General features: G+C 44.2%; 1 protein-coding gene across 4 annotated transcripts in view; it reads left to right on the top strand.

The window, feature by feature from the left end:
• GALNT8 (polypeptide N-acetylgalactosaminyltransferase 8) overlaps window positions 1-24493 on the top strand; it is a 78713-nt gene extending 54220 nt beyond the window's left edge. For 3 of the 4 annotated variants that reach the window (XM_055281023.2, XM_055281024.2, XM_063639809.1), the window contains one exon: window positions 23931-24493. In XM_055281023.2, the coding sequence (XP_055136998.2) occupies window positions 23931-24101 (171 nt within the window). In that variant the 3' untranslated portion in view covers window positions 24102-24493. The remainder of the gene's footprint in view (window positions 1-23930) is intronic. The other variant, XM_055281021.2, reaches the window with a different exon arrangement.
• Window positions 24494-24818: the final 325 nt, after the last annotated feature.

Here is a 24818-nt window from a genome sequence, read left to right as displayed (position 1 = left end):
TCTACATAGGGTTCTTCTTTGGAGCCCTACCCCAGCTCTTAGGATCTTGAGAAAAGCTCTGTCAGGAGAGTCAGATTCCCACCTATGGGATTCCCCCTTTCTTCCTTGAACCCTTTGGGAACAGGGAGGATTCCTTACAACTCTGATAAGAAACACCCTTAAAATTACTGAAGGCATCTCATCTACCTCACCCCTACCAATCTGAAGTCCCTGTAGCCAAGTTCTCTTAAAAAGAGAGGGAGAGGTGGTGGGGTGGAGGTAGGGGTGGGATTTGGTGATTGAGGCAAGGTCTAGAGCCAGGCAGAAGCACATCTGCTGATGCTCTCCAGTGCTGCCCTGCAAGTGACAGTCGGTGGCCAACACAGCAGATCTGTGGCCACCTGAGCTTTTCCAAACATCTTGTTTATGCACAGAGGAGTTTGGAAAAGTAACAGCAATTCAGGGCCACTTCGACCCAAAAGGCAAGGAAGGGAGGTTCTTCAGAGAGCAGCCAAGATGCCTGTGGCAGGGTGGCTGAGGTTGGGCAAATAGACCTGCTGGCCAGTTGCTCCCTGAAAGCAATGTGGTACAACAAACAGGTCCCTGTTCTGCAATCCAGCTCGCCTTTGGCCCTGGTGTGGAGTGGTCTGGCAAATCCAGGGACAGACAGACTTTACCTCAGACGCGCTTTGGGAAAGCACACCCAGCCGAGTTCTTGGCAGCATTCTGCCTGTCTCCATTCCATCCTTAGGGTCTCTTGGCTCCAGACGAGATCAAAGGTCCCCACGCCTCCTGGCCAGAGGCCTCAGAGAGAATTTGTGGGTGTCTTTTCATTACGGACTCCTGGTTACTGGAATTTGAAAATCTGGCTGTGAACACTGATTCCAGGCCAACTGTTGGCACTCGTGTTATAACAAGGACGAGCTTCTACCCCCCCACACCCCTTTTTAAGTCAAAGATGGAAAAACTCCATTTGGCAGTTCTTTTCCCTGAAATAGCAACAAGAAGAGAGACAAACATCCCACGTTTAAAAAAAGAAAACTTTATAGAGAAACAGAGATTCTCTTATAACATTATTCTAATCAATAATACCTTTAACTCTGTCATCAGACCCCTGATATTTGTGATTATAAATGAGCCTCTAGACTGGGTGTGCAAGTCAGTTTTAAAGCCACAGCTGGGATTTTTATTTTTTCAAGTGTAGTAAAAGACACATAGCCAGATAGAAAGTTTAATTAAACCCATGAGTCAGATAATATGAAAGACCAAGGTAAATACGCTCTCCGCAGGTGTGGCTTTGGAGACAGGAAAGAGGCATTTTTGCTTGCCGGGAGGCTAGGTCTCCTCCCTCCTGTCTGGAGGGGACTTTGTGATGATGTTTGTCCTTGGAAAGTAGGTGTCCTCACACAAGGAGCATCCTGTTTACTCTCTTTCAGACACACAGTCACCTGCCTCCTACTACTAGGGTCAAAGAAAAGAGAAAAAAAAAAAAAGACGCTGTGAACGCCTTTCTGTTGTCTTTCGAGACTTTATAGCTGCTGGATGCCTGGCCTAAATATACCGAAGTTCCGCCAATTTAGTCGTGCTTCCTTTGAATTTTATGGGTTTCTTTCTTTTTTTCCCTTCTTCCCACCTACAGTCCTAATTTTCATTCTTTCTCATCTCACACTTGGCAGAATCAAGTTGAATGATACATAAAAGAAAGCAGGACCCCTGGGAATCAAGGATGGGGCTGGAAGGGGTGGCAGGAGGTGTGGAGAAGGCTCCCATTGAGGGGGTTTAAGGAGGTGAGTGAAAGGTGGACACTGCCTGTTCGAGAGGTCTGAGCTGTTCCAGGGATGTGGAAATAGAGATGAGCAAATAGAGATGTCGAACTGGGAGCATAGGGAGCCCAAAATGAATTTGCCCGGATGGAATGAAAGAGCAAAGAAGACAGAGGGTGAATCCTGGGGCAGAGACCCTGTGGGGCATACGGGTAAACACCGCAGCCAGCGGAAGTGTTTTGCATTCTGCCTTCTCCCTAAGGAGTGCGTAGAGAAACAAATGAATGAATAATACTTGTTTTATTTCTCACTGTAAAAGTAACCCCATATCGTATTGTAGAAATTTCCAAAACACATAAACACAAAATAAATAAGTAAAACCATGCATAATCTTACTGCTTGGACGTAATAATACTAAATTCTGTTCACTTTCATATTTTTTATTTGAACCTATGTGTCTGAACATATTTACATATTTCATGAAATTAGGACCATCCTTTATATATGCAGTTATAGCTAATTTTTTTTTTTGAGACGGAGTCTCGCTCTGTGGCCCAGGCTGGAGTGCAGTGGCGTCATCTCAGCTCACTGCAAGCTCCGCCTCCCTGGTTCACGCCATTCTCCTGCCTCAGCCTCCCGAATAGCTGGGACCACAGGTGCCTGCCACTATGCCTGGTTAATTTTTTGTATTGTTTTTGGTAGAGACGGGGTTTCACCGTGTTAGCCAGGATGGTCTCAATCTCCTGACCTCGTGATCCGCCTGCCTTGGCGGATTTTTTTTTTTTTTCTTAGAGACAGGGTCTCAGTCTGCCACCCAGCGTGGAGTGCAGTGACACAATCATAGCTCACTGGCTCACTGTAACCTCAAACTCCTGCCTCAGCCTCCTGAGTAGCTGGGACTACAGACATGTGCCACCACATTCAGCTAATTTTTAAATTTTTTTTAATTTTCGTTGAGGCAGGGTCTTGCTGTGTTGCCCAGGCTGATCTCAAACTTCCGGCCTCAAGCAATTTTCCCACACTGGCCTTCCAAAGTGCTGGGATTATAGGCATGACTCATGCCCAGTCTGATTTTTCAATTTAGTATTTTTTTTAGAAATCCGACATTATTCACTAGTCCGTATTTATGGATATAGACAAGTCACCTGCTGAAAGATAAAAGTTTCTAGTACAGAATTTAGAGGATAACTCTGCAGAGCAATGGTGTGGGTGAATATCTTTTAGGCCGGGTTCTGTGTGGAGCAGAGCTTGCCCTCAGCTTCTCAGCATGGCAGAGGATCAGCTGATCTGATAAGAAAGAAGGTAGATGGAAGCATATTAGAAGAAAAGAGTTCTGCTCATGTAGGGTAGAATGGGAGGGAACCTGAAAGGCTGGAGGTGCTCTGTTATTATGGAATCAAAGTTTCCCAGCTGAGTACAAAGGGAAGTATCCTGGCCTAGGGGGAGGCTCATAAGAGTTATCATTTATTGAACATCTACTATCTGCTGGGCATTGGGGGGCTATGCAAATGTTATTTTTCTTTTTCTTTTTTTTTTTTTTTTTTTTTTTTTGAGACGGAGTCTCGCTCTGTCGCCCAGGCTGGAGTGCAGTGGCACAATCTCGGCTCACTGCAAGCTCCGCCTCCTGGGTTCACGCCATTCTCCTGCCTCAGCCTCTCCGAGTAGCTGGGACTACAGGCGCCCGCCACCACGCCCGACTAATTTTTTTTGTATTTTTAGTAGAGACGGGGTTTCGCTATGGTCTCGATCTCCTGACCTCATGATCCGCCCGCCTCGGCCTCCCAAAGTGCTGGGATTACAAGCGTGAGCCACCGCGCCCGGCCCGCAAATGTTATTTTTCATCCCTCAGACAATCTAACAAAATAAGCCTCATTGTTTGCACTTACCTGATGAGGAAACTAAGGCTCTCAGTGATTAATTTACCAGTCCAAGGTCACACAACTGGTAAGCACCTAAATGAGGACTACAATGTAGGTTTTCCAGGAGTGTTGCAGAATAGAAAAACATGTGCTTTGAAAGAAACAGAAAAACATGCCTTTCAATCACTTTCATTAAAACATACCTTTCTTCGCTGGGCATGGTGGCTTACACCTGTAATCCCAGCACTTTGGGAGGCTGAAGCCAGTGGATTGCTTGAGCCCAGCAGTTCAAGACCAGCCTGGGCAACATGACAAGACCCTGTCTTTAAAAACATAAAAAAAAAAAACCCATAACTTTATCTTAGATGATAAAGTAATATTTATTCAAGAAAAATCACTACTAATCCCTTTTTCCTATGTTACTGGATGGAAAGTCTTGATTGTGAGTTTTCTAGGTTCTTGGTACATTGAGCAAAGAATTGAATAAAATGCACGAACAAAGCATCAAAAGAACAAAGCAATGAAAGAAGCAACAAAAGCACAGATTTATTGAAGTGAAAGTACACTCCACAGAGTGGGAGCAGGCTCAAGAAAGTGGCTCAAGAGCGCTGATTACAATGTTGTGTAGGGTTTTTATTAAGCTAAAGGATTTGGGTAACACCCCAGGTGCCCTTTAGAGGCTTCCAAATCGGTTACACCCTATGAAGGATTGGCCCCCGACCAATCAGAGGCTGAAATGGAGACATCTGCCTTGATATCACAGGAGTGAGGATGTGGCCTGTGTGTTGCCTAATCTTGCTTAGAACTGGCTGCACCTGCTGTTCTTTTGCTTCTGCCTTAACTCTTGGTTACCCTAATTCCCTATTCTCCAGCCTCACCTGGTACCACGATTTGAAAACTCTCTTGTTATTTGATTTTCCCTCCCTGGATCTTACATTGATTTATTCAACAAATATTTATTTTTTAATTACCATGTATTAATCATTGTTCAGGAGAATTTTAAAAAATAGGTGAGATTATCCCCTGCCTCAAGAAATAGACAGTACAATGGGAATTAGGCGGCCACACACACTAGCTATGACACCTGTAATGACTACTCCCATAGAGATTGCATCAGGGGCTGAGGATTTGCGGTTGTGTGAAGACTATGGCTTCAAAACAAAGGTAGTTTCCTCTCTCCGTGTGTTGATTCTTTCATCTGTGTAATGACAAGAGTGACTTCTGGATTTAGCATGCTCTAAGTCTCATTCCCTTGTCTTCTGTAGATTTGTCACTGGGAAGCTCTTTTCCATATGTAGTGAGTTCTGGTTTCCTGGGACAGCCTGATCTGGAGCCCACACAGGACAGTTGCCTTCAGAGGCCCCTGTTGCTGTCACGTGGCAAGTGGCCTACTTCAGCATTTCCCTGTGCTTGTGTTTGTCAAGAGACACACCTGCTCAGCCACATGTTCAAGTTACAGCTCTTTCCTACATTTCCCTCCCTCTCTCTTTCAGTGCTTTCTAATATCTTTTAGTTTCAGGTCATTACCTGCTGCACCCCTCCAGACCCCAGATTTCCTGGAAGGATAGACCTCAAGGTCAGGATTTGTTCTGATACAGCTCTGTATCCCTCCAGGCCCTAGCACAGCTCTCTGCACATAGATGTCCAATTAATGTGGATGAATGACTAGTGGTTTTCTCTTTTGAAACTTCTTGGCATGCAGGGCTGACACCTTTCTGGAAGGCCTAGGAGAGAATTTGCATTGTTTCATTTTGTTTGTTCTTGCCTTTTCCCGCCTATACAGGCTGCCTGCCTTCCTGTGCTTGCGGCCTTCTTCCATCTTGAAAGTCAGCAGTGGCTTGTCAAATCTTTCTTACATGTATCATTCTGACACTGACTGTTTGGCCTCCCTTTTCCGTCTTTTATGAATTACTGTGAGTACATTGTGGCCATCTGGATAATCCAGGGTCATCTCCCTGTCTTAAGATCAGCTGGTCAGCAACCTTAATTCCTTTTTTACATTTAATACGATCTAGTTCCAGGGAGTAATATATGGACGTTTTTGCGGGAGCCCGTTACCTATCACAGTGCTAAGGAATTTTTCTTCAGGATTCTGTTTATTCAACCATCTAGCCACACACCCATATAGCATTTATTGAGCTCCTACTGTGTTCCATGTGCTTGTGAAGTGCTGGGATATGAAGGATGCACAGTACGTAGTCTGGTAGGAGGCGAGAATGAACAATTGCAATGTGTTTGCCCAGCAATATAATGTAGATGTGCAGAGGAGACCATGGGGGTACTGAGGAGGGGCATCAAACCCAGACCAGAGAATGGGATGGCACCTGACCTCATCTTGATGGAGGCTGGGACTGGGGATGGAGGGCTATGCAGAGGGAACAGCATTTGCAAAGACCTGGACAGCATGGTGTGCTCTGGGACTTAAGATAGTTCAAATTGCTGGAGCATAATGTACTCTTTTCACACTCTACCTCTGCCCTCCTTAACAAGGAGTTGAAACTCGATAGGTAAGAGTAGAAGATCATGATTAACCTTGTTTGCAAGTTAAGGAGGTGGATTTTATGCTGTAGCCACTGGGAAATGACAAGGATTTCTAACAGAGGAGTGATGGTGGGCTAGCGTGCTGGCTGTGCGTAATGGCTTTCCAAAGATTCTTTATTGCATTTTCATGACTTTCTTCCTGCCAGAAGAGATACTCAGTCTCCTTTTTCTAATGTGAACACAGTGTACCCATTTTTTACCCTTGCTGCCAATCTCCCTAAGCCTGTATTGCGCCTGTTGGCTAAGGCTGCTTTCAGGTCCTTCAAGGTGACTTTGCAGCATCTCTTCCCATATTATGTCCAGGATCTGGCCCTGATTACCTCCCTGCTTTAGGTCTCTTTTCCCCCAGGGCCATCTTCATTAAGGTACTAATTAGGACAGCCTCAATGAACTGTAAATGCATTTGTATAAAATGACTGCACGTCTCTGCAGATTTTTTGCTTCCTTGAAAGCAATAGCAGAAGCGATTATGAAGCAGCTGTGGTATGGTGGCAAAAGCAATGGTTTTGTCCAGAAAATCTGGCTGTGAATCCCAGCTCTGCCATTTAATAGCTATTTGACCTTAGGGGCAGTCATAGAAATTCTTTGAGTCTCAATTTCATAGTCTATAGAATGGGGGTTGTAAAAGTCAAGGTAGGCTGACTACTGTAACCAAAATTTTAGGAGTTTAACAAAATAAAAATGTATGTCTTGCTGATGTGACAATCCAAGGTGGGTGTCCCTGGTCAGGTGGCTCTTCTGCATAGCTCTTCTCCAACTATGGCTCAGAGACTCGGGATCCCTCCACCTGTGGCTCTCTCAACCCCTCACCCGACGCAGTCCCCAGAGCCCTCCTCGTTTGGCCAAATGATGAGGAATGGAGAGAAAATATTAAAGTTTGTGTAGTTTTATGGGCCAGCTCAAGAATGACCCACATCCCTTTTGCTCTCAATCCACTGTGCAGAACTCACTCACATGACTGCACCTAATTAATTGCAAGGGCAGCTGGGAAATGTAGTCCAGCTATGTGTCCAGGAAGAAAAGGAAATGGTTTACAGAAAAACTGGTCAGTCTGGCCAACTCTCCAACTATAAAAATAAAATTGTTTTTAGAATTAAATTAGATAAGTTGGTGCTAACTTAGAGCAGCACCTAGTATGCCGTAAGTATTCCATGTGTTGTGTGTGTGCGCTTTGCAAAGAGTGCCTCAGAGAACAACAAATGCTTCAGGGAGGAAACGGAAATTGTGGGTTGTGAGAGCAGTTCTCTTCAATGTTTTCTTTTAGAGTGTATCAGGAAAAAGTACTCAGTAAGAAATAGCCCATTAGTATCAGTAAAAAATACTTCAAAAGAAAATATAGTCCATCAGCCCTTGGCACCCTTGGAAAAAGCTCTGTCTGACAGATGCATCGCGGCCTCCTAGCCCTGCCGGCAGGTCCTCTGCCTTGCTTATCCTCCTCTGCTGCTGCTTTTCCTAATTGCTTCCCTCCTCCCTCTGCCATCCCCAACTTGTGCACACTAATTCCCCCTTGCATTGAGGATTATAATGGGAGTGGAATCAAGACTGATAAAAGGAGAAGAGGGGTGAATTAAATCAGACAAGATAATTTAGAGAAATAAGTAGGGCAAGATAGGTCCCCTAAAAGAGCATTAAGTAGAATTTGGCCTTAGAGAAAGGCCCAGACTAATTCACATGCTTGTGCAACTGAGTATGCAAATCAATAGAACAGAGAGTAGGGGGACTGCTAATGCCAATGTTTTATAATCAAGTAAGTTTTTGCCTACCCCAAATGTTTGGGTCCTCAGGCTTCTCAATCTACTTGGCCTTCCCTGTCCCCACCCATACCCCAGGTGATGAGATCATAAATAGGAATGGAGGAAATTCCGCCTCCCTTCCTGCATGTTCCAGGGTTGATGATTTTATTTTATTTGAACAAGTATTTACTTTCCAAAGACATATTAAGGATATGATTTCTTTTCCCTTTCACCAGTTCAATCCCTGCCTTGGAAAAAACAGCAGGAAGAAACTATTAACTGATGTGTGCTGCTTTTAGAGTCATCCCGGGGGACAGATCCATCTCCATTAAGTGCCCAGTTGTTGAGAGCTGCAATAGGCTTTGTAATGAACTCTGCGATTAGAAGGCTGGGGGCTGGCGGGGAGGGGGCTCTAATGGTGGCCTAGGAGGCAGGTCCTTCTCTGAAGATGTCCAAGAATGGTTCAGAGGAGAGCCGCTCCCACATGTGTGCAGGCTGAGGGGCAGGCTGCAGAGAGTGATGAATAGGGATCATTTGGAAGAAGGGACATGACAAGTTTAAGTAAAATAATGACTGCGGCTCACGACTCAGAGCTTTTATCCAGCCACAGGCTAGTCTGGCTCTACTTGGGGAAGGGAAGGCTGCAGATTTTCTCTGATTCAGAAAGAGAACATAAAAACAAAAAGGGGCCTGGTCTTGGGGTGGGTGGGAGGGGAAGGGGAGGTTGGAGATTGGGGCCTGGTGCAGGAGCTAGAGGAAAGCGGGAGGAGGAATAGGTTGAAGAAGGGAGGCATGCAGGTGAGTGCAGAAGACTCAGGACTCAAGACTCAGTACCTGGAGCTGCTTAGGGTCCCTGTTTCAGAAAGAGGAGGATAAGGACCAGTGCAGAGCCATCTTCACCATTAGGGGCAAAGAAGAACTCTGTAGATGTTTTTTTCTTTTACCTAGTTTTGCTTTTCCTTGTGTAAAATGGAACCTATTAAGGTGAATCTCCTTATGGGAGGGAGTTGTAATGTTTGGTTGTTAAAAACCTGGGCTTGAATTCCAACTTTGCCATTTGCTAGCTGCATGACTTTTTAGAAGTTCATTAGCTTCTCTGAACTTCGGAGATCAGTGAGGATTAGAAGAATAATGTATGTAAAACAGCACAGGATCCACACACAGCAATCATTTGTTAAAAGTTAACTGGTGTTGTAAAAAAAAAAATGCTTATTTTGACCAAGGAGATGACTAGAAATTTGGGAAGGCATTTCAGAGAGTCTGGTAGAGTTGTCCTCATGCAAGCAAAAATCCCTTTGCTCATAGGAGTTGTCCCGTCCTGGAGTCAGAAGACCTGGGTCCTAGGCATAATGCTACCTCTAACAAACTGTGGGACCTGCAAGAAGCCTGAGCAAGCCCTTCGGGACTCAGGCTCTCATTTGTAAGATAGGGAGAACACTGACTGCTTGATTGCCTCATAGGGGTCTCACGGGGCTCTCTGAGGCAAACCTCAGAACACCTTGTGGAAGTGAGACTCTAGGCAAACACTAAGGGCTTACTAAGAAGAGTGACTGCTCATTGAGCAGGATGGGTGGTCCCTGGAGGGCAGAGGCTAGAATGGCTAGGGAGTGAGAAGCTCCAGAAAGAGAAGAGGAAACCGGGAGGGAACAGAGAGCTTGGAAGGCTCACATAGGAGGTGGGAGGACTGAGTGGACCTTTTGGTTGGTTGGAGGATCAGAGTTAGAACCAGAAAGAACCAAACGCCAGGACCAAGGGTGGCAGTAGGAGGCATTGGAGAGAATGGTTAGTCCTAGGAATTTGTTTTTTTTTTTTTTTGAGATGGAGTCTCGCTCTGTTGCCCAGGCTGCAATGCAGTGGCATGATCTTGGCTCACTGCAACCTTCGCCTCCTGGGTTCAAGCGATTCTCCTGCCTCAGCCTCCCGAGTAGCTTGGATTATAGGCACGTGCCACCACAGTTGGCTAATTTTTTTGTATTTTTAGTAGAGATGGAGTTTCACCATGTTGGCCAGGCTACTCTTGAACTCCTGACCTCAGGTGATCTGCCTGCTTCGGCCTCCCAAAGTGCTGGGATTATAGGCGTGAGCCGCCACACCAGGCCTAGTCATAGGAATTGTAAGCTGCAGGGTTGAAGCCCAGAGGGGTTGAAAGAGTAAAATAATGAGCCGGGCATGGTGGCTCATGCCTATAGTAATCCCAGCATTTTGAGAGGCCGAGGTGGGAGAATCACTTGAGCCCAGAGTGCAAGACCAGTGGGCAACACGGCAAAACTCCGTCTCTACAAAAAAATGCAAAAATTAGCCACATGTGTTGTGCACGCCTGTAGTCCCAGCTACTCAGGAGGATTGCCTGAGCCTGGGAGGCTGAGGCTGCAGTGATCCGAGATTGCACCACTGCACTCCAGCCTGGACAACAGATAGAGACTCTGTCTCAAAAAAAATAAAGAAAGAAAGAAAGAAAGAAAAGAAAGCAAGGGTAAACTAATGATAATCGTAATAAATAACATTTATTGAGTTAATTATTCCTCCTTTATTCAACAAATATGGAGTGCCCCCATGTGCCAATGTTTTAGGTGCTAAGGATAGATACGTCAGTGAATAAAACGGAAAAGAATTTCTGTCCTCATGGAGCTTACGGCCTAAGCAGGAAAATATGTACATTAAAAAATAAATACATATGCTGGGGCAACAGGATAGCCACAGTTAGACCCATACATCATACCATATATAAAAATAAACTCAAGCTAAACCAACACCTAGGTGTAAAGGCTGAAACTATAAAACTCTTAAAAGAAACATAGGCATGACTGGGCAAGGTGGCTCACGCCTGTAATCCCAGCACTTTGGGAGGCCGAGGCAGGGGGATCACTTGAGGTCAGGAGCTCAAGAGCAGCCTGGCCAACATGATGAAACCCCATCTCTACTAAAAATAAATACAAAAATTAGCCAGGTGTAGTGGCACATGCCTGTAGTCCCAGCTACTTGGGAGGCTGAGGCAGGGGAATCACTTGAATCTAGGAGGTGGAGATTGCCATGAGATGAGATTGTGCCACTACACTCCAGCATGGGCAACAGAGTGAGACTCCATCTCAAAAACAAAACAAAACAAAACAATACAACAAACAAAAACAAACAAACGAAATAAACATAGGCATTATCTTTGGGACCTTGGACTTGGCAATGGATTCTTATCTATGACACCAGAAAAAATAGATAAATTAGACTTCATCAAATTAAAAACTTTTGTGCTTCAAATGACACTATCAAGAAAGTAAAAAGACAACTCACAATTTTTCTGTAAACCCAAAATTGCTCTAAAAAATAAGGTCTATTAATTAAAAAAAAAAAACCACAAATGGGAGAAAATACAGCAAATCATATACCTGATTAGGGACTCATATCTAGAATGTATAAATAACTCTTTAAAAATGAGCAAAGGATCTCAATAGACATTTTTCAAAAGAAGATATCAAAATGGCCAACAGAGATATGAAAAAATGCTCAACATTCATTAATCATCAGGGAAATGCAAGTCAAAACCACAATAGGATACCACTTCAGACTCACTAGGATGGCTATGTAGTAATTTTTTTGAAAAGTAAAATAACAATTATTGGTGAGGATTTAGAGAAATTAGAATCCTAATACATTGCTGGTGGGAATGTAAAAACAGTTCTTCAGAAAGTTAAAGACAGGGTTACCATACGACTGAGAAATTCCACTCCTAGGTAGATACCCAAGTGATATAAGAACATGTCCACACAAAAACTTGTACGTGAATGCTCATAGCAACATTATTCATAAAGGCCAAATGGTAGAAACAATTCAACTTTCTATCAAGTGATGAAAAGGTAAATAAAATGTGGCATATCCATACAATGGAGTATTATTTGACAGTGAAAAGGAATGAAATATTGATACATGCTATAGTAGGCACGACACTTGAAAACATCATAGTAAGTGAAAAAAGCCAGTCACAAAAGACCACATATGGTGTGATTCTATTTATATGAAACATCCAGAATAGGCAAATCTATAGAGACAGAAAGTAGTTATTGCTTAGGGCTGGTGGGAAATGGGGAGGGTGGTTTGGGGGAGCATTTGGGGGTGAGGGCTAAAGGGATTTCTTTTGGAGGTGATGAAAATGTTCTAAGACTGTGGTGGTGGTTGCACAACTCTTCACATACATTGAAAAACATTGAACTTCATACTTTAAATGGGCAAATTGTATGGTATGTGAATTGCATCTCAGTAAAGCTGTTAGCAAATAAATATACATTATAGCATGGTGATAAGTGCTGTGAGGAAGAATAAAACAGCAGCAGAGGATAGGTGGGGTATGCTATTTAGATAGAGTGATCAGGGAGGGTTTCTCCAAAGACACGACATGTAAGTGGAGACCAGAAAGAAGTGAGGGAGCAAGTGATGCAAGTATGTTGGGGGAAGAGTGCTCCAGGCTAAGACACAAGTATAAAAGGGGTTGAAGCCATAGAGAGCTTTTCATGTCCAGGAACTCCCCAAAGGTCAGCATGGCTGAAGCTGAGGAGGGGAGAGAAGTGTCAGCCAATGAGGACTCAGAGGGAGGTACTAGCCCAATTCCATGGGGCTGGTATGGACCCAGGCTGGGAGTTTAGACTTGATACTTACTTAGTACAATGAGGTGTCTTTGACGCAGGCAAATGACACACGTGGATTTATGTGTTTTTTTTTTTGTTGTTGTTGTTGTTTAAATCACTCTGCCTGTGCATGAAGAATTGTCTGCTGGGGGCAAAGTGAGTGGTATGCAGGTAAACCAGCTCTCTAGGTGGGGAAAAAGGCCTTGGTTTGTAACGCCTGCAAGTTCCTGTGGTGTAAATGCTCCCACTATGGCCAATTTCAAACTACCAACAATTCGACAATGGACTCTTCAAAGCCCTGAAAATATAAGCAGTCAGCTCTTGTGAGCCACCATGAGTCAGCTGCAGCACACTGCTGGCAGGAGACTAATGAAGAGACTTCCAGAGCGGCAGTAACATGGTGAGAAAAAGTAATCAGATTTGGGGTATATTTTTAAAGCTTCTTCCTATTATGCATGAGGGTAAGTGATGTTCTTGCTTTATCCCACTTCATTCTCATACTATTCCAGAGCCACCTTTTGCCTATAGAATACCTTCATGCAAATCAGAACAAAGCACCCCTTCCTCCGGGAGCAAAGAGCCTTGAACTGGGACACAACGGTGTAGGGTATGCAGCATGGGCCCCATTGCAGCCTCATGCTCACCAGCTGCCCTTGCAGGGCACAGCCTGGCAGATCCTAAGTTGGCAGCCCTGTAATGATGCTGGTGAAGATGCTACTGTAACTCCCTTTTTTAATGGATGAGAAATTGGAAGCCCATATTAGTTAAGTAACCTGTCTATAGTGAAGGAGATATGATTTAAACCCAAGCTGCTCTATCTCAAAGTCTTTGATAGTTTTCCTTACAACCCCTTTGAGGTATTTCTGGTCAGTACCTCAGATGCACTCCAGTGGAGGCTCAGGTCCCAAAGTATATCTGCAAGCCTGAGCCGTCAAGTATGCCAGACTGCAAGGGCAAGAGGGTGGAAAGGAAGAGAAGGACCGGAGAGATGTAGAGTCAAAGACTTTTATACCTGGAGAGGCGGCAAGCCAAGATGAAGAGAAAGGAACAAAACACTTTTGAAGTACATGCTTAGTGAGAAATATTTCAAATATTTTCACGTTAATTTGGAAAAAAATTAACTTCATTTTAAAATGAGGCTCAGAGAGGTTAAGGAGCATGCTCAGGGTAACGCGCTGATAGGTGGCATCTGGGGCAATAGCCTATGCTGTTTCCACATAATCTTCCAGCAGCTTGAGCTCTACTGATGGGCAAGGGAGCCCCACTCCTTTAGTGTCCACTCTCCTCAGAAGATCGTGGTCATGATTCTGGGAGCAATCCGGCCACTTCCTGAAATATTTCAGGAACTTGACATCGAGGTGGTTGTATGGGAGTAATTTTTTTCATTAATTCAACAAACATAGATCATCTATTATCTACCAGGCACCCCAGTTAGGTAATGGGGCTGTTGTGATGAATATGACATTGTCTCTGACCTTATAAATTACTCAACATTCCTCTTTGTGTTTCCTTTTACAATCTGGGCTCAAGTCCCCTTTGCTCGCTCCCAGTCTATCCATGGCTTGAAGGGAATCCAGGATGCTCACGTGGTTTGACCTTTCCCTAAGCAGCTGTGGGAAATGGAATCTGGACACACAGAAGGGATCAAAAATGGCAACTTCCCTTTCCTGTGCCCAAAATGTAGCTTTGCTCCTTCTTCTGCCTGTCTCTGAGCTGACAAATTTGGGACTGCCAACTGCAGAATTTCTGGACAGCACTGGGTCAGCCCTCCACTTGCACTCACTCATCCATTCCTGGTCTCCCTGTTTCTGACCAGAGAGTAAGCACCCGTCTTACTGGGATGTGAGCACTTCCCTAGAGCAGGGCCCCTTCTTGGCTTTGGGAAGGACCAGAGGATTAGGCTGGAAGTTTTTTTATCATGAAAATGGAATTTGAATTGGAACCTTATGTTGGTTCTCTGGGCTTCAGAGCACGGCTATAGCATGACCTACATGCACCAGACCTGGCCTCTTGAAGGTCTGCTGACCCTTTGAGTTGACAAGCACATGCTTTCTCCCCCAAGGGAGAGGCTGCATGCACATCCTTTTCCTGTGAGGACGCCCATCGGGTGAGGAGATAGTGTAATACAATGCCCATGTACATCTGCATGAATATGTGTGTGTATGTGCATGCACATGTATGTGTGTATGCATGTATGTGTGTGTACATTTGTGTGTGTGTGTGTGTGTGTTTAAAGAAAAAGGAAGCCACAGAAGGTTAGTTCTGCATTCAGGAAAGCAGATGGATAGGATGAGCATTGGGCTGCTCTGAGCTCTCACATTGTATTCACTCCCTGGGAGGCTGCTCGTTATAGCTGCTCGGCTGGGTTTGAATCTCCACTCCGTAACTTATTATTTGAATGACTTTCTGCAAGTTCTTGACTTCTCTGAGGGGACCAGTTATCTATTGCCGTGTAACAAGATACCCAACACATAGTGGCTTAAAACAACAATTTATTATTATTATATTCACAAATCTGTGATTCAGGAATTAAGTCATAGTGGGAACGTTCTGTATCGCTTTATGATGTCTGAAGCCTCAGCTGGGATGGCTTGAATGGCTGAACACTGAAACAGCTGGGGGGTGTTTGGGGACTCTCTCTCTCTCTCTCTCTCCATATATATATGTACCTGTATATCAGTTGGAGTTCTCTAGAGGGACAGAAATAATAGTTTATATATATATATATATATATATATATATATATATATATATATGAGTTTATTAAGTAGTATTAACTCACATGATCACTACGTCGCACAATAAGCTGTCTGCAAGCTGAGGAACAAGGAAGCCAGTCCGAATCCCAAAGCTAAAGAACCTGGAGTCCAATATTCGAGGGCAGGAAGCATCCAGCATGGAAGAAAGATGTAGGCTGGGAGGCTAAGCCACTCTAGTCTTTTCACATTTTTTTTCTGCCTGCTTTATATTCTAGCTGCGCTGGCAGCTGATTGGATGGTGCCCACCCAGATTGAGGGTGGGTCTGCCTTTCCCAGTTTACTGACTCAAATGTTAATCCCCTTTGGCAACATCCTCACAGACACACCCAGGATCAATACTTTGCATCCTTCAGTCCAATCAAGTTGACACTTGGTATTAACCATCACAACGTGGAAGGAGTGATAGGAATGTGTGTGTGTGTGTGTACATATGACTAGATAGACAATCCTTGAGGGCAGAGGCCATGACTCTTTTGTTCCCCACTCTATACCCAGTGCCTAATGCTGTACCTGGTACACAGAAGATGCTTAATACATATTTATCAAATAAATGAACAGGTTGTTCTCAAGTCTGCCATATGTATGGTCAAAAGAAAGAAGGCAATTATGACAAGAAAGAGTGAGGGTAGGGGAGGCAGTCCTCTCAAGGAGCCTTCTTTTTATTCTCTCCACATGCGTAAATATTGCTCAAGTCGTCTCTGAAATGGGCAGAGAATTCTGTGTATTTTGCAGTTAATAAAGCCTGAGGTGCTCAGGGCTCCCAGATTCTTACCTGCATACTAGGATAATATAAAAGGCCTGCATGAATTGATACAGGCTTTTCTGATTAATAGGTTCCGGGAATAAATGGTAGATACAGAGTACTTTGAGATTTTTCGATGACAAATCAGTTGGAAATGTCCTCACTGTAATTTTTACCTCTCCATATTTTGGCTGTTAGTATAAGATCCTTCAGCTTCTGCCATCCTTCATCTTATCCTCAGAAATGGCACTTCCCAATATAGAATGGTACAGGAATACTTTAGAATAGAGGGAAATGAGGGGAAATAGCACCGAAATGATGAGTGTGTTTGCGTCCTCCCTCTCTATGCCTCTGTGCTGTGTAGAATGCAGCTGGTAGCACTTTTCCTCCCCCGCGTCCCCTCTGAGAATCAGGCCCGGCTCAGCGGGGAGGGGTGCATAAAGCCCACTCCTGCCCGGAGGAAGAGCCTGGTTGTGAGGTCTGCTGTTGCAGTATCAGGCCAGACAGGAATTAGGGGAAAACTGCTGTCATCAGGGAGTTGCTGCCACTGTTGTCCTTCGTAAAATGTGGTTCTTTCTACCAATCAGTAGGCAGATGCCCAGAGACCTTCAGAAATGGTATAAGCCTAGAATTTGCAGCACACATCCAGGCTCTGAGGCTTATAGAACTAGGATTAAAACTTACATTGGACCTCAGTCCTCTGGTCTAAGCCCCTCTCTGTGCAAGAGGGGAAACTGAGGCCCAGGAAAACAAGGTGACACAGGTGAATCAGCAGCCTGGCCAGGCCCGCAAGTCAGGCTTTTGACTCCAACGTTAGTGTTCAAGGCTCCAGATGTGGACATTCCTTGTAAACTGTAAAACACCCAAAAAGGAAGATCATTATTCATGTGTCCCTTGGTCATTTGGATGGGAAATGTAAATGAACAGGAAGTGGGAGTACACTTGAGAATCTCCCTTCTCTTCAGAACAGCCATCACCTCATCCTCTTCTCCCTGAAACCTCTCCCACCTCAGCCTCCACAAACTGATCCTCCCCTTCCCTGGACTCTGGCTATTGCGCTGTTGCCTAAACCTGGGTTTGGCTGGAAGCAACACCCAAATATCAGAGAGGAGGATGCATGGGAGAAGGTGGACTGTGAAGAGCTTGGGCCAGGCTTTCACCTGCAAGAAGAAATGGATGAAATGGACATGCTCCAAAAAAGGGCAAGACAGGTCCCCTTCACTTGCTTACTTGCCTCGCATCGCTCCTGGCCCCGATCCCCAAACGTCCCGGGAGGTCTATGCAGAGTCCTTGCTCTCAGCCCATTGTAGCAGCATCACCCCTCTCTGTTATCAGGAGCCTGGCAGCCTCTGTAAATTGTGTCTGGGAGGAAATGAGATCCTCCTTACACAGGGCCATTTCCAGGCTTCCTGAACCACTGAGAATGCTGGAAGAGGAGGGGATGAATATTTTATAAAAGGCCATAAAACATAATTTGTTCCTTTGAGTGAATTAGAGACTGTAGTTAAAAAAAGAGAGAAGTTACCATGAGTGGACCAGGAGTTTTGCATTATTTAGCTCCAGCTATTTCATTACATCTGTAAAGCAGGAGAACCAGAACATTAAAATCACACCCTTTGCTCCTCAGGAAGGGAAACAGAATCTTAGAGGCCCAAATACATACAACATAGACTCACTAGGCAAGGAGCAGCGGCTCCCTGCCTGGAATGTGCTCACAGGGGTGACGCGAATGCTTTGGATGAAAACAGGCAACCAGCCTGTCCAGCTCACCACACTGCTCCCATCTAATTGCATCAAAGGGGGAACGGTGAGCTAGTGGACCTAGCGGGGTCTTCTTTTTCTGTTAGGATCTTCCCTAACCTCCCCTTTCCTCCTTTCCTGAAGCATTTTCCTTTCCTTCTCCCAGACTGGAAGGGGAATTTGAGTCCAGAATAGAGAACAGCCTAAAAGTGGACATCAGACATCCCTGTTCCAGTCTCTGCATCCCACCAGGAATAGTGCCTTACAAGTAATGTCTTTGAGACCTTGCCTTCCCATCTTCTTTTGGGGACCTGTCCTATTCAACAGATATTTAGTCTTCTCTAATTTCTTCTCTTTTTCAACCATAGGCTTTTCCAAATTTCTGACTCTGGGAGAAAACTGAGAATCTTTTTTTTTGAGGCAAAGCAATTTAACTTCCTTTGCCTTAAGGTCTCCATCACAAACCATATCCTAGTCTTGACCATTCTTCACCATAAAGTCCTTTAGTTTGTTTTCAGAACTAAAAATACCTTTTTACCCCATGGATTCCACATCTACCAAAATAAGCAATAGATATGAACTTTAAAACTATAATTTCGTTAACTGTGCCAAAGGTTTAAGATCAATCTCTTGGGGATCATATTCAAAGAACTTATGCTTCCTTCTAGTGGTAGAAGAGGCAGGAAAATATTTTCCCCATTTTTACAGAACATGCCCTGAAAGTCATGGCTTTTTAATTCTTCCATGGACTGGCATTTGGTATTCCTTCCCTTTGTGCCTGCTATTTGGGGCAATTCCTGCAATTGAACGTGGCTTTGTGTGTCTTGTCCAGCTCTCCTTCCGTTACCCCACTCCTCCCCTCTACACACACACACACACACACACACACACACACACATTCTCTCTCTCTCGTTCTTCCTCCCTCTTTCCCCTCTCTCTCTCGTGCACACATGCGCAGCTGCATAGAATTTGCTGTTACTCCACCAGTGCCTTGAGAGGGACGGTGTTGCAGCTGAAGAGAGAGCCTTTTGGACCTGTGTCATTCCTTATATCACCTGCTTATTAACAAGTGCTCTCTGCACATAAGCCACCTGGTCCTTTGCCTCTTCTTCTTGGTTGCTTGATCCTCCTTCTGTCCCGCATTGTTACTCATTAACTTACATTTATGGAGCACCTGCTTTGTGAAGGACATTGGGCTAGGCCAGGGGGAGAAGGTATAATAACAGGGTCTTTGTCCTCAGAATCCTTGGAGTCTATGAGAAACTTGTGATTCTCTCTGACCTGCCGCTTTGTCCTGGGAGAATTTGCTATTTATAACCTTTTGGGGTAGAGTAATCCTGCTGAATAGAGAATTAAGAGGTCTAGATTTCAGTCATTGTAGCCGTTAAGACTATGGAAAAGTCATTTGCTCACTTTATACTCTGATTCTGGCATCAGCAAAATCATGCAGTTGTTTGAGATGATGTTCACCATCCCTCCTAGTGCTTGATTTCTATGATTTTATGTTCTTATGTTCTATAATACACAAGTGCCTCCCAATGTGAGGCTTGGTGAGAAATAGGGTTTTGTGGTTAAATACATTTGGGAAACATCGGGTTAAATAATGTTAAGGGATGTATCAGAGGCTTTACTATTCTAATGTCTATTGTGAGGCTCTCTGAGACAAAGTGTAAGATTCCTAAACTCCTTTAATTGGGGTGGGTGTTTATAAATATCAAATCAATTTTTTATCAGACTAATTTCTTTTTCTTCTGAGTTAAAGAATTTACATCTCTAGGTGGCTGGTTCTTTGATCGGGAGTGGAACCCAGATCGTGGCAGTTTGGTATCCTAACCACAAGGCTACAGGGTGGAGTGCCTTGTCTGTGTAAATATCTATTAACATGGTGAGAACTAGAATTATGTAGAACACAGTTTGGGAACATGAAGAAAGAGAGCTCCCCACATGGGCTCTGGACTCAAGACTGAGCGCATTTTTTGAAGGGTCTTACTGTATCACCCAGGCTAGAGTATAGTGGCATGATCATAGCCCCACTGCAGCTTCCAACTTCTCTGTTCAAGTCATCCTCCTGCCTCAGTTTCCCAGGGTGGGACTACAGGCATGTGCCACCATGCCTGGATAACTTAAAACAATTTTTTTTTTTTGTAGAATGGCTGCATTTGAAGCCTCCTCAGGTACCCCCTGGCTCTGTGAGCTGGTAAATTAAACTTCCTGTCCTTCTGTTTTTTCATTTTTAAAAGGAGGCTAGGAAAAGCTTCTACCTCATACCTCTTAGTAAAGTGCTTGGAATGCAGTATGCATTCACAAAATGCTTATCATTAGCTATTACTATCTTTAGTCAATATTTATTGGAAAGTTAGTAAACAGAAGAAAGTTACAACATTTTATCATAAAGACTTAGCTACTGTCCATGACCCCATTGGAGATGCAGATAGGACACCAGAGTTAGACAACAGGTTGCTATCATTTCAGTGGTAGAGTTAGGTCAGAAAATGGACAAGGAAGAGCAAAAATTCAGACCAGTTTAATATAAACAAAGTGATGATCTCTATAGAAAGCTGTGGTAGGAGGAGAAGTAAGCAGTAGTAAGAATGAAAAAGTTGGTCAAAGTTAGGCTTTTGAAATTAATTTCATGATCCATGTTCAATTCTCCTCTTATGGGCATAGAAAATAGAATATTAATGATCTCTGTATTGTATTTATCTTCCAAGCAGGAATGCCAAGTAGGCATATTGGTCAGGAGAGACAGGGTTATGCTGCAGTAACAAACAGCCCACAAAGCTTAGTGGGTTACAGCAAAGGACTATTTATTGCTCAGACTACATAGCCATCCCTGGCATTCCTAGGGTTCTGCTCTGTCTTTCAGTCTGGGTTGTAGGCTGATAGGGTTGCTACCTTCTCAAGTGCTATGGATCATTATGGCAGAGGAAGAGAGCATTGGCAATTAAGTGCTGCAGGCCAGATGTGACACATGGCACAACTCATCAGCTAGAACTAGTCATGTGACTCTCACCCAACCACATGAAAACCAAGAAAGACACAATCTTACCATGTACCCAGGAGGTGAACAAGCTGGAAATGTTTGTCAAATAGCAGCAATGACTACCATTGCCTGCCATTAGGGTCACAAAATGTTTGTCTCCCCCAGGCAAAATACACTTACTTACTACCTAAGGAAGACAGCCTAAAAGTCCTACCCAGTCCTGGTATCAACCTGAGATGCTAGGGTCTCTTGTGGTGTGTAACAGGGCAGTTTTCACATCAGGGAGTGGCATGTTCTAGTCTCCACATCAGTTGTGAATGTGGATCCTTTCCTTTCTGAGACTTAGGCTCCAAAAAGATAAGTAATCGTTTCTTTCCCACAAGACAAGCAATGATTCATTTGAAGTAGGATAACTGCAGTCGATATTCCCATTCAGAAAGGGGGAAGGCTGGGGAAGCACAGCAGTCACTGGTCCATAACAACTCTGAAATCCTGTGAAACAGAATTCGACCCTCACTTAGCTGCCTGGGAGGAGATCCCAGCCCACTGTTCTCTGCCTATGGATTCTCCCTCTGGAGGGTCTTCTTTCTGTTGCCCTCCTTGCTCCTATCAGAGATGGGAATTGCAGATGATATTGAGCAGCTTTCTTGGCCGGCTTCTTGTCCATGATAATTTAGGAGCCCAACGGTACTTTACATTTTGAAGAGTCATGAATGGTTTTGTTCAGGTCATGGTTCCTTTGGCAGGATGACTGTCTGAAAATCTTCTTAGGCTTTTTCCTATGTGTTTCAGGCAGATCTAGGTACCGAGAGCCACTAACCACACCTATGGTTACAGTTGTTATCCTATTCTAAATGAGACATTGTATGTCGTGCTATGGGATAGAGGCAGATAATTTGTCTTTTGGGTTTCTAAGTCTCCGAATTGCAGAAATCCATATTCAAAACTGATGTAGAGACTAGCACATGTCACTCCTTAATGTACAAACTACTACGCACTGCTAGAGAACCTAGCCTTTCAGCTTGATACCAGGACTGGATAGGACTTTGGGGTTATCTTCCTTAGGGAATAGGTAAGTGTATTTTGCCTGCGGGAGCCATGGTTCTTCTCAACGTGAACCTAACAGCAATAATTTGGGTATATATATTATTTGTGGGATGTCACAGCTTTAGTCTTGTTTTTCCTCTCGCTCTTACCTGAGCCAGTTTGCCCAATTTGAATGATTTTTTGAAGCCATAACTTCAATTAAACTTTTGCCCTAAAATGACTTATTCCATTCAGAGGAACTGACAATGGACATGACTGCCCTGTGCTTGATTTGTTCCATGGCACGAGCTGAAGTACTCATCAGTCTTTCTTGTATAAAGGTCTTTTAAGTTTTGTTTACTTCTTTGGGGAATGAGAAGCAGCTGTCTCTGTCTACACTGAAAATCCCCACATTTCTGGACTCTCTCCTGTCCATTTCATCTCTGCTCACTAACTAGCCAAATCTTTTCTGAACTCATCAATATCTTGCACTACATTGTCAGACGCAGCCAACAGTGGCCACCATACAATATAACAAGCTGTTTTTCAACCATCTTCCTAGATACACGGGTTTTTAGGGATATAATCTGCTTTCTAAGTTATCACAGGTGACAGTTTTCAGAATATTTTTCCATTTGTAACATGGATTGCCTGCAATGGCCTCCTATAAAGTTTCTTCAATACCTGTCATCCGGCCACAGAACCAATGTCACAAATTTTTTTTTTTAATTTTTAAAATTTTATTTATTTATTTTTTTGAGACGGAGTCTCACTCTGTTGCTAGGCTGGAGTGCAGTGGTACAATCTCGGCTCACTGCAACCTCCGCCTCCCAGGTTCAAGCGATTCTCCTGCCTCAGCCTCCCGAGTAGCTGGGACTACAAGTGTGTACCACCACACCCAGCTCATTTTTGTATTTTTAGAAATGGGGTTTCACCATGTTGGCTGGGATGGTCTTGATCTCTTGACCTTGTGATCCGCCCACCACAGCCTCCCAAAGTGCTGGGATTACAGGTGTGAGCCACCACGCCTGGCCATGTCACAGGTTTTAACTTTTTACTTTTGGCAGCTTCTTACTTCAGTTTGGATAGACTTGATTCTGTTATGGGAACAAATCAATCCCTGAATACCAGAGGATTAGAGCAATAAGGCTTTGTTTCTCACTCATGCTACTATTGCTTCAGCTGGGGGCCAAGCTTCCTGCCACCTCACCCTGTAATGCAGCTCACTCTGACAGAGCAGCCACCATCTTGAACAAAGCTGGTCATTGTGGCTGGCATGAAGAAAGCTCTGGGGGCTTTCCCATGAGGAATTAAATATTTTGGTTCAGAAGTGACACACATCACTTCTGCTTATAACTCACTGTCCAAAACTACTTGCCTGGTACCACACAGCCACAAGTGAATGAGACAGTAAAATTCTCCATGTTCCTGAAAAGTGGAGAGCTGGAGACATTTGGAAAAGAGCATTAATGACTATCACAGGAGGAGAATTGGATGAAGATGCAGGCTGCAAACTTAGGATACTAACAAGCTCTCTTGGGATCCTCCCTGAAGGATAAGGAGTTCATTATAGATTTATTTCTTGCATGGACAGTAATTTCCTGAGGCTGTTGATTGGTGTGGCACAGATGTCTAATGCATTTCTTTTCTAATATACAGTTTCACTCAAGTGAAAGCTGTTAGATTTTTCTCTACTGAATTATGGAACATCATCATCACCATCACTACTTTGTAATTGACATCATCATCCTCATTAAAAATTGGACTAAGCAGCTAATTATAAATAGTGCTTTTGTATAGCACATGTGTTTTCATTTGTCCCCCTGACTCCATCCACTTGGCCACAGGGGAAGCCCAGGAGGAGGGAAATGGCCACAGTGCATCCAGAGACTGAACGAATAGAAGGGAACTTCAGGTCAAAGCATTGTGCTATCAAGTGTTGGCAGGGCACATCAATTAGTTTGTGGAACCAGTGGGTGCTACTGCAGGAAATTAACCCTCGAAGTTCAAGATCTCTGACTTCTTTTTAATGTAACTCTCAGATGACCAGATTTTTGGTGCGTGTGTGTGTGTGTGTGTGTGTGTGTGTGTGTGTGTGTGTGTAGAAACAGGGGAATAAAAGGAAAATAGCAAAAATTGACTGCAAAGTATAGAATTACCCAGTCATCCATTTTTCTCCCTTTCTTCCCCAGGATTCAATGCTGTCTTCTCTTTCCAGCAGAAAAAGTAGGAGAAGGTTAAGAGAAGGAGTAAACATGACCCAGGCCCTGGGGAAAGGGGTGAATGAGGGAACCAGAAGAAGGGGGTTAGGCCAGGCAGAATGCTGTGTTTGGACAGAGGAGCTTCCACTTAGAACACCCTGAAGAACCGAAGCTTGAGGGCAGAGCCTTGCCCAGAGTGAGATGGTGAGACGAGGGACACGGGCTCAGACTCATCACCCCTGCTTCTTGCTGGCTCTGAGTGGTTTGGATTCCACAGTGGAAAGCTCAAGAGTGGGGTGGGTCATTCTAGGGAGGATGTGTCTGTGCTTGTGCACAAGTGTTGTGTTCTCTCAGTAAGAGGTAAGGGAGCTGATGACTCGCCACCCTGTCCTCACAGCAGGGGCCTGTGGGTGACAGGACCATGAGGAGAACCATTCTCAGAGGTTACACAGAGAAAGAGGAAAACTTCAGGGATCCTATTACCAGAGTGATGACAAGTGCACACACACACACACACACACACACACAGCAAAATAAAAATGTAAGGAAGCCTGGAAGACAGATCATTTATGTCATTTATATACCTGGAATAGGTACATTTTAGAACCTAGGGCAGAGGTCAGAATATAAATGGTTATCACACGATGCTTCACATTATCTGTGCTCGTCTTGTGGGCACATACATCCATTCTTAGGTGGTTCTTCCCATGGATGCCCCCCACGTACTCCTGACCTGTTGCAGATCATGTGTTCCACTGGAAGGCCAGTGTGGGCCCAGGAGGACGGGGCCCCTGGGGTCTAGTCCCGGTTGTTGGTTTCTGGGACCTCTCCATCTCTTGGCTTTCCTTTGACCTCACTGACAACCCCTCAGCCTCCTTT

This window comes from Symphalangus syndactylus, chromosome 5 (genome assembly GCF_028878055.3).
Source record: "Symphalangus syndactylus isolate Jambi chromosome 5, NHGRI_mSymSyn1-v2.1_pri, whole genome shotgun sequence".
Lineage (NCBI taxonomy): Eukaryota > Metazoa > Chordata > Mammalia > Primates > Hylobatidae > Symphalangus > Symphalangus syndactylus.
This window is presented reverse-complemented; position numbering and strand designations above follow the sequence as displayed.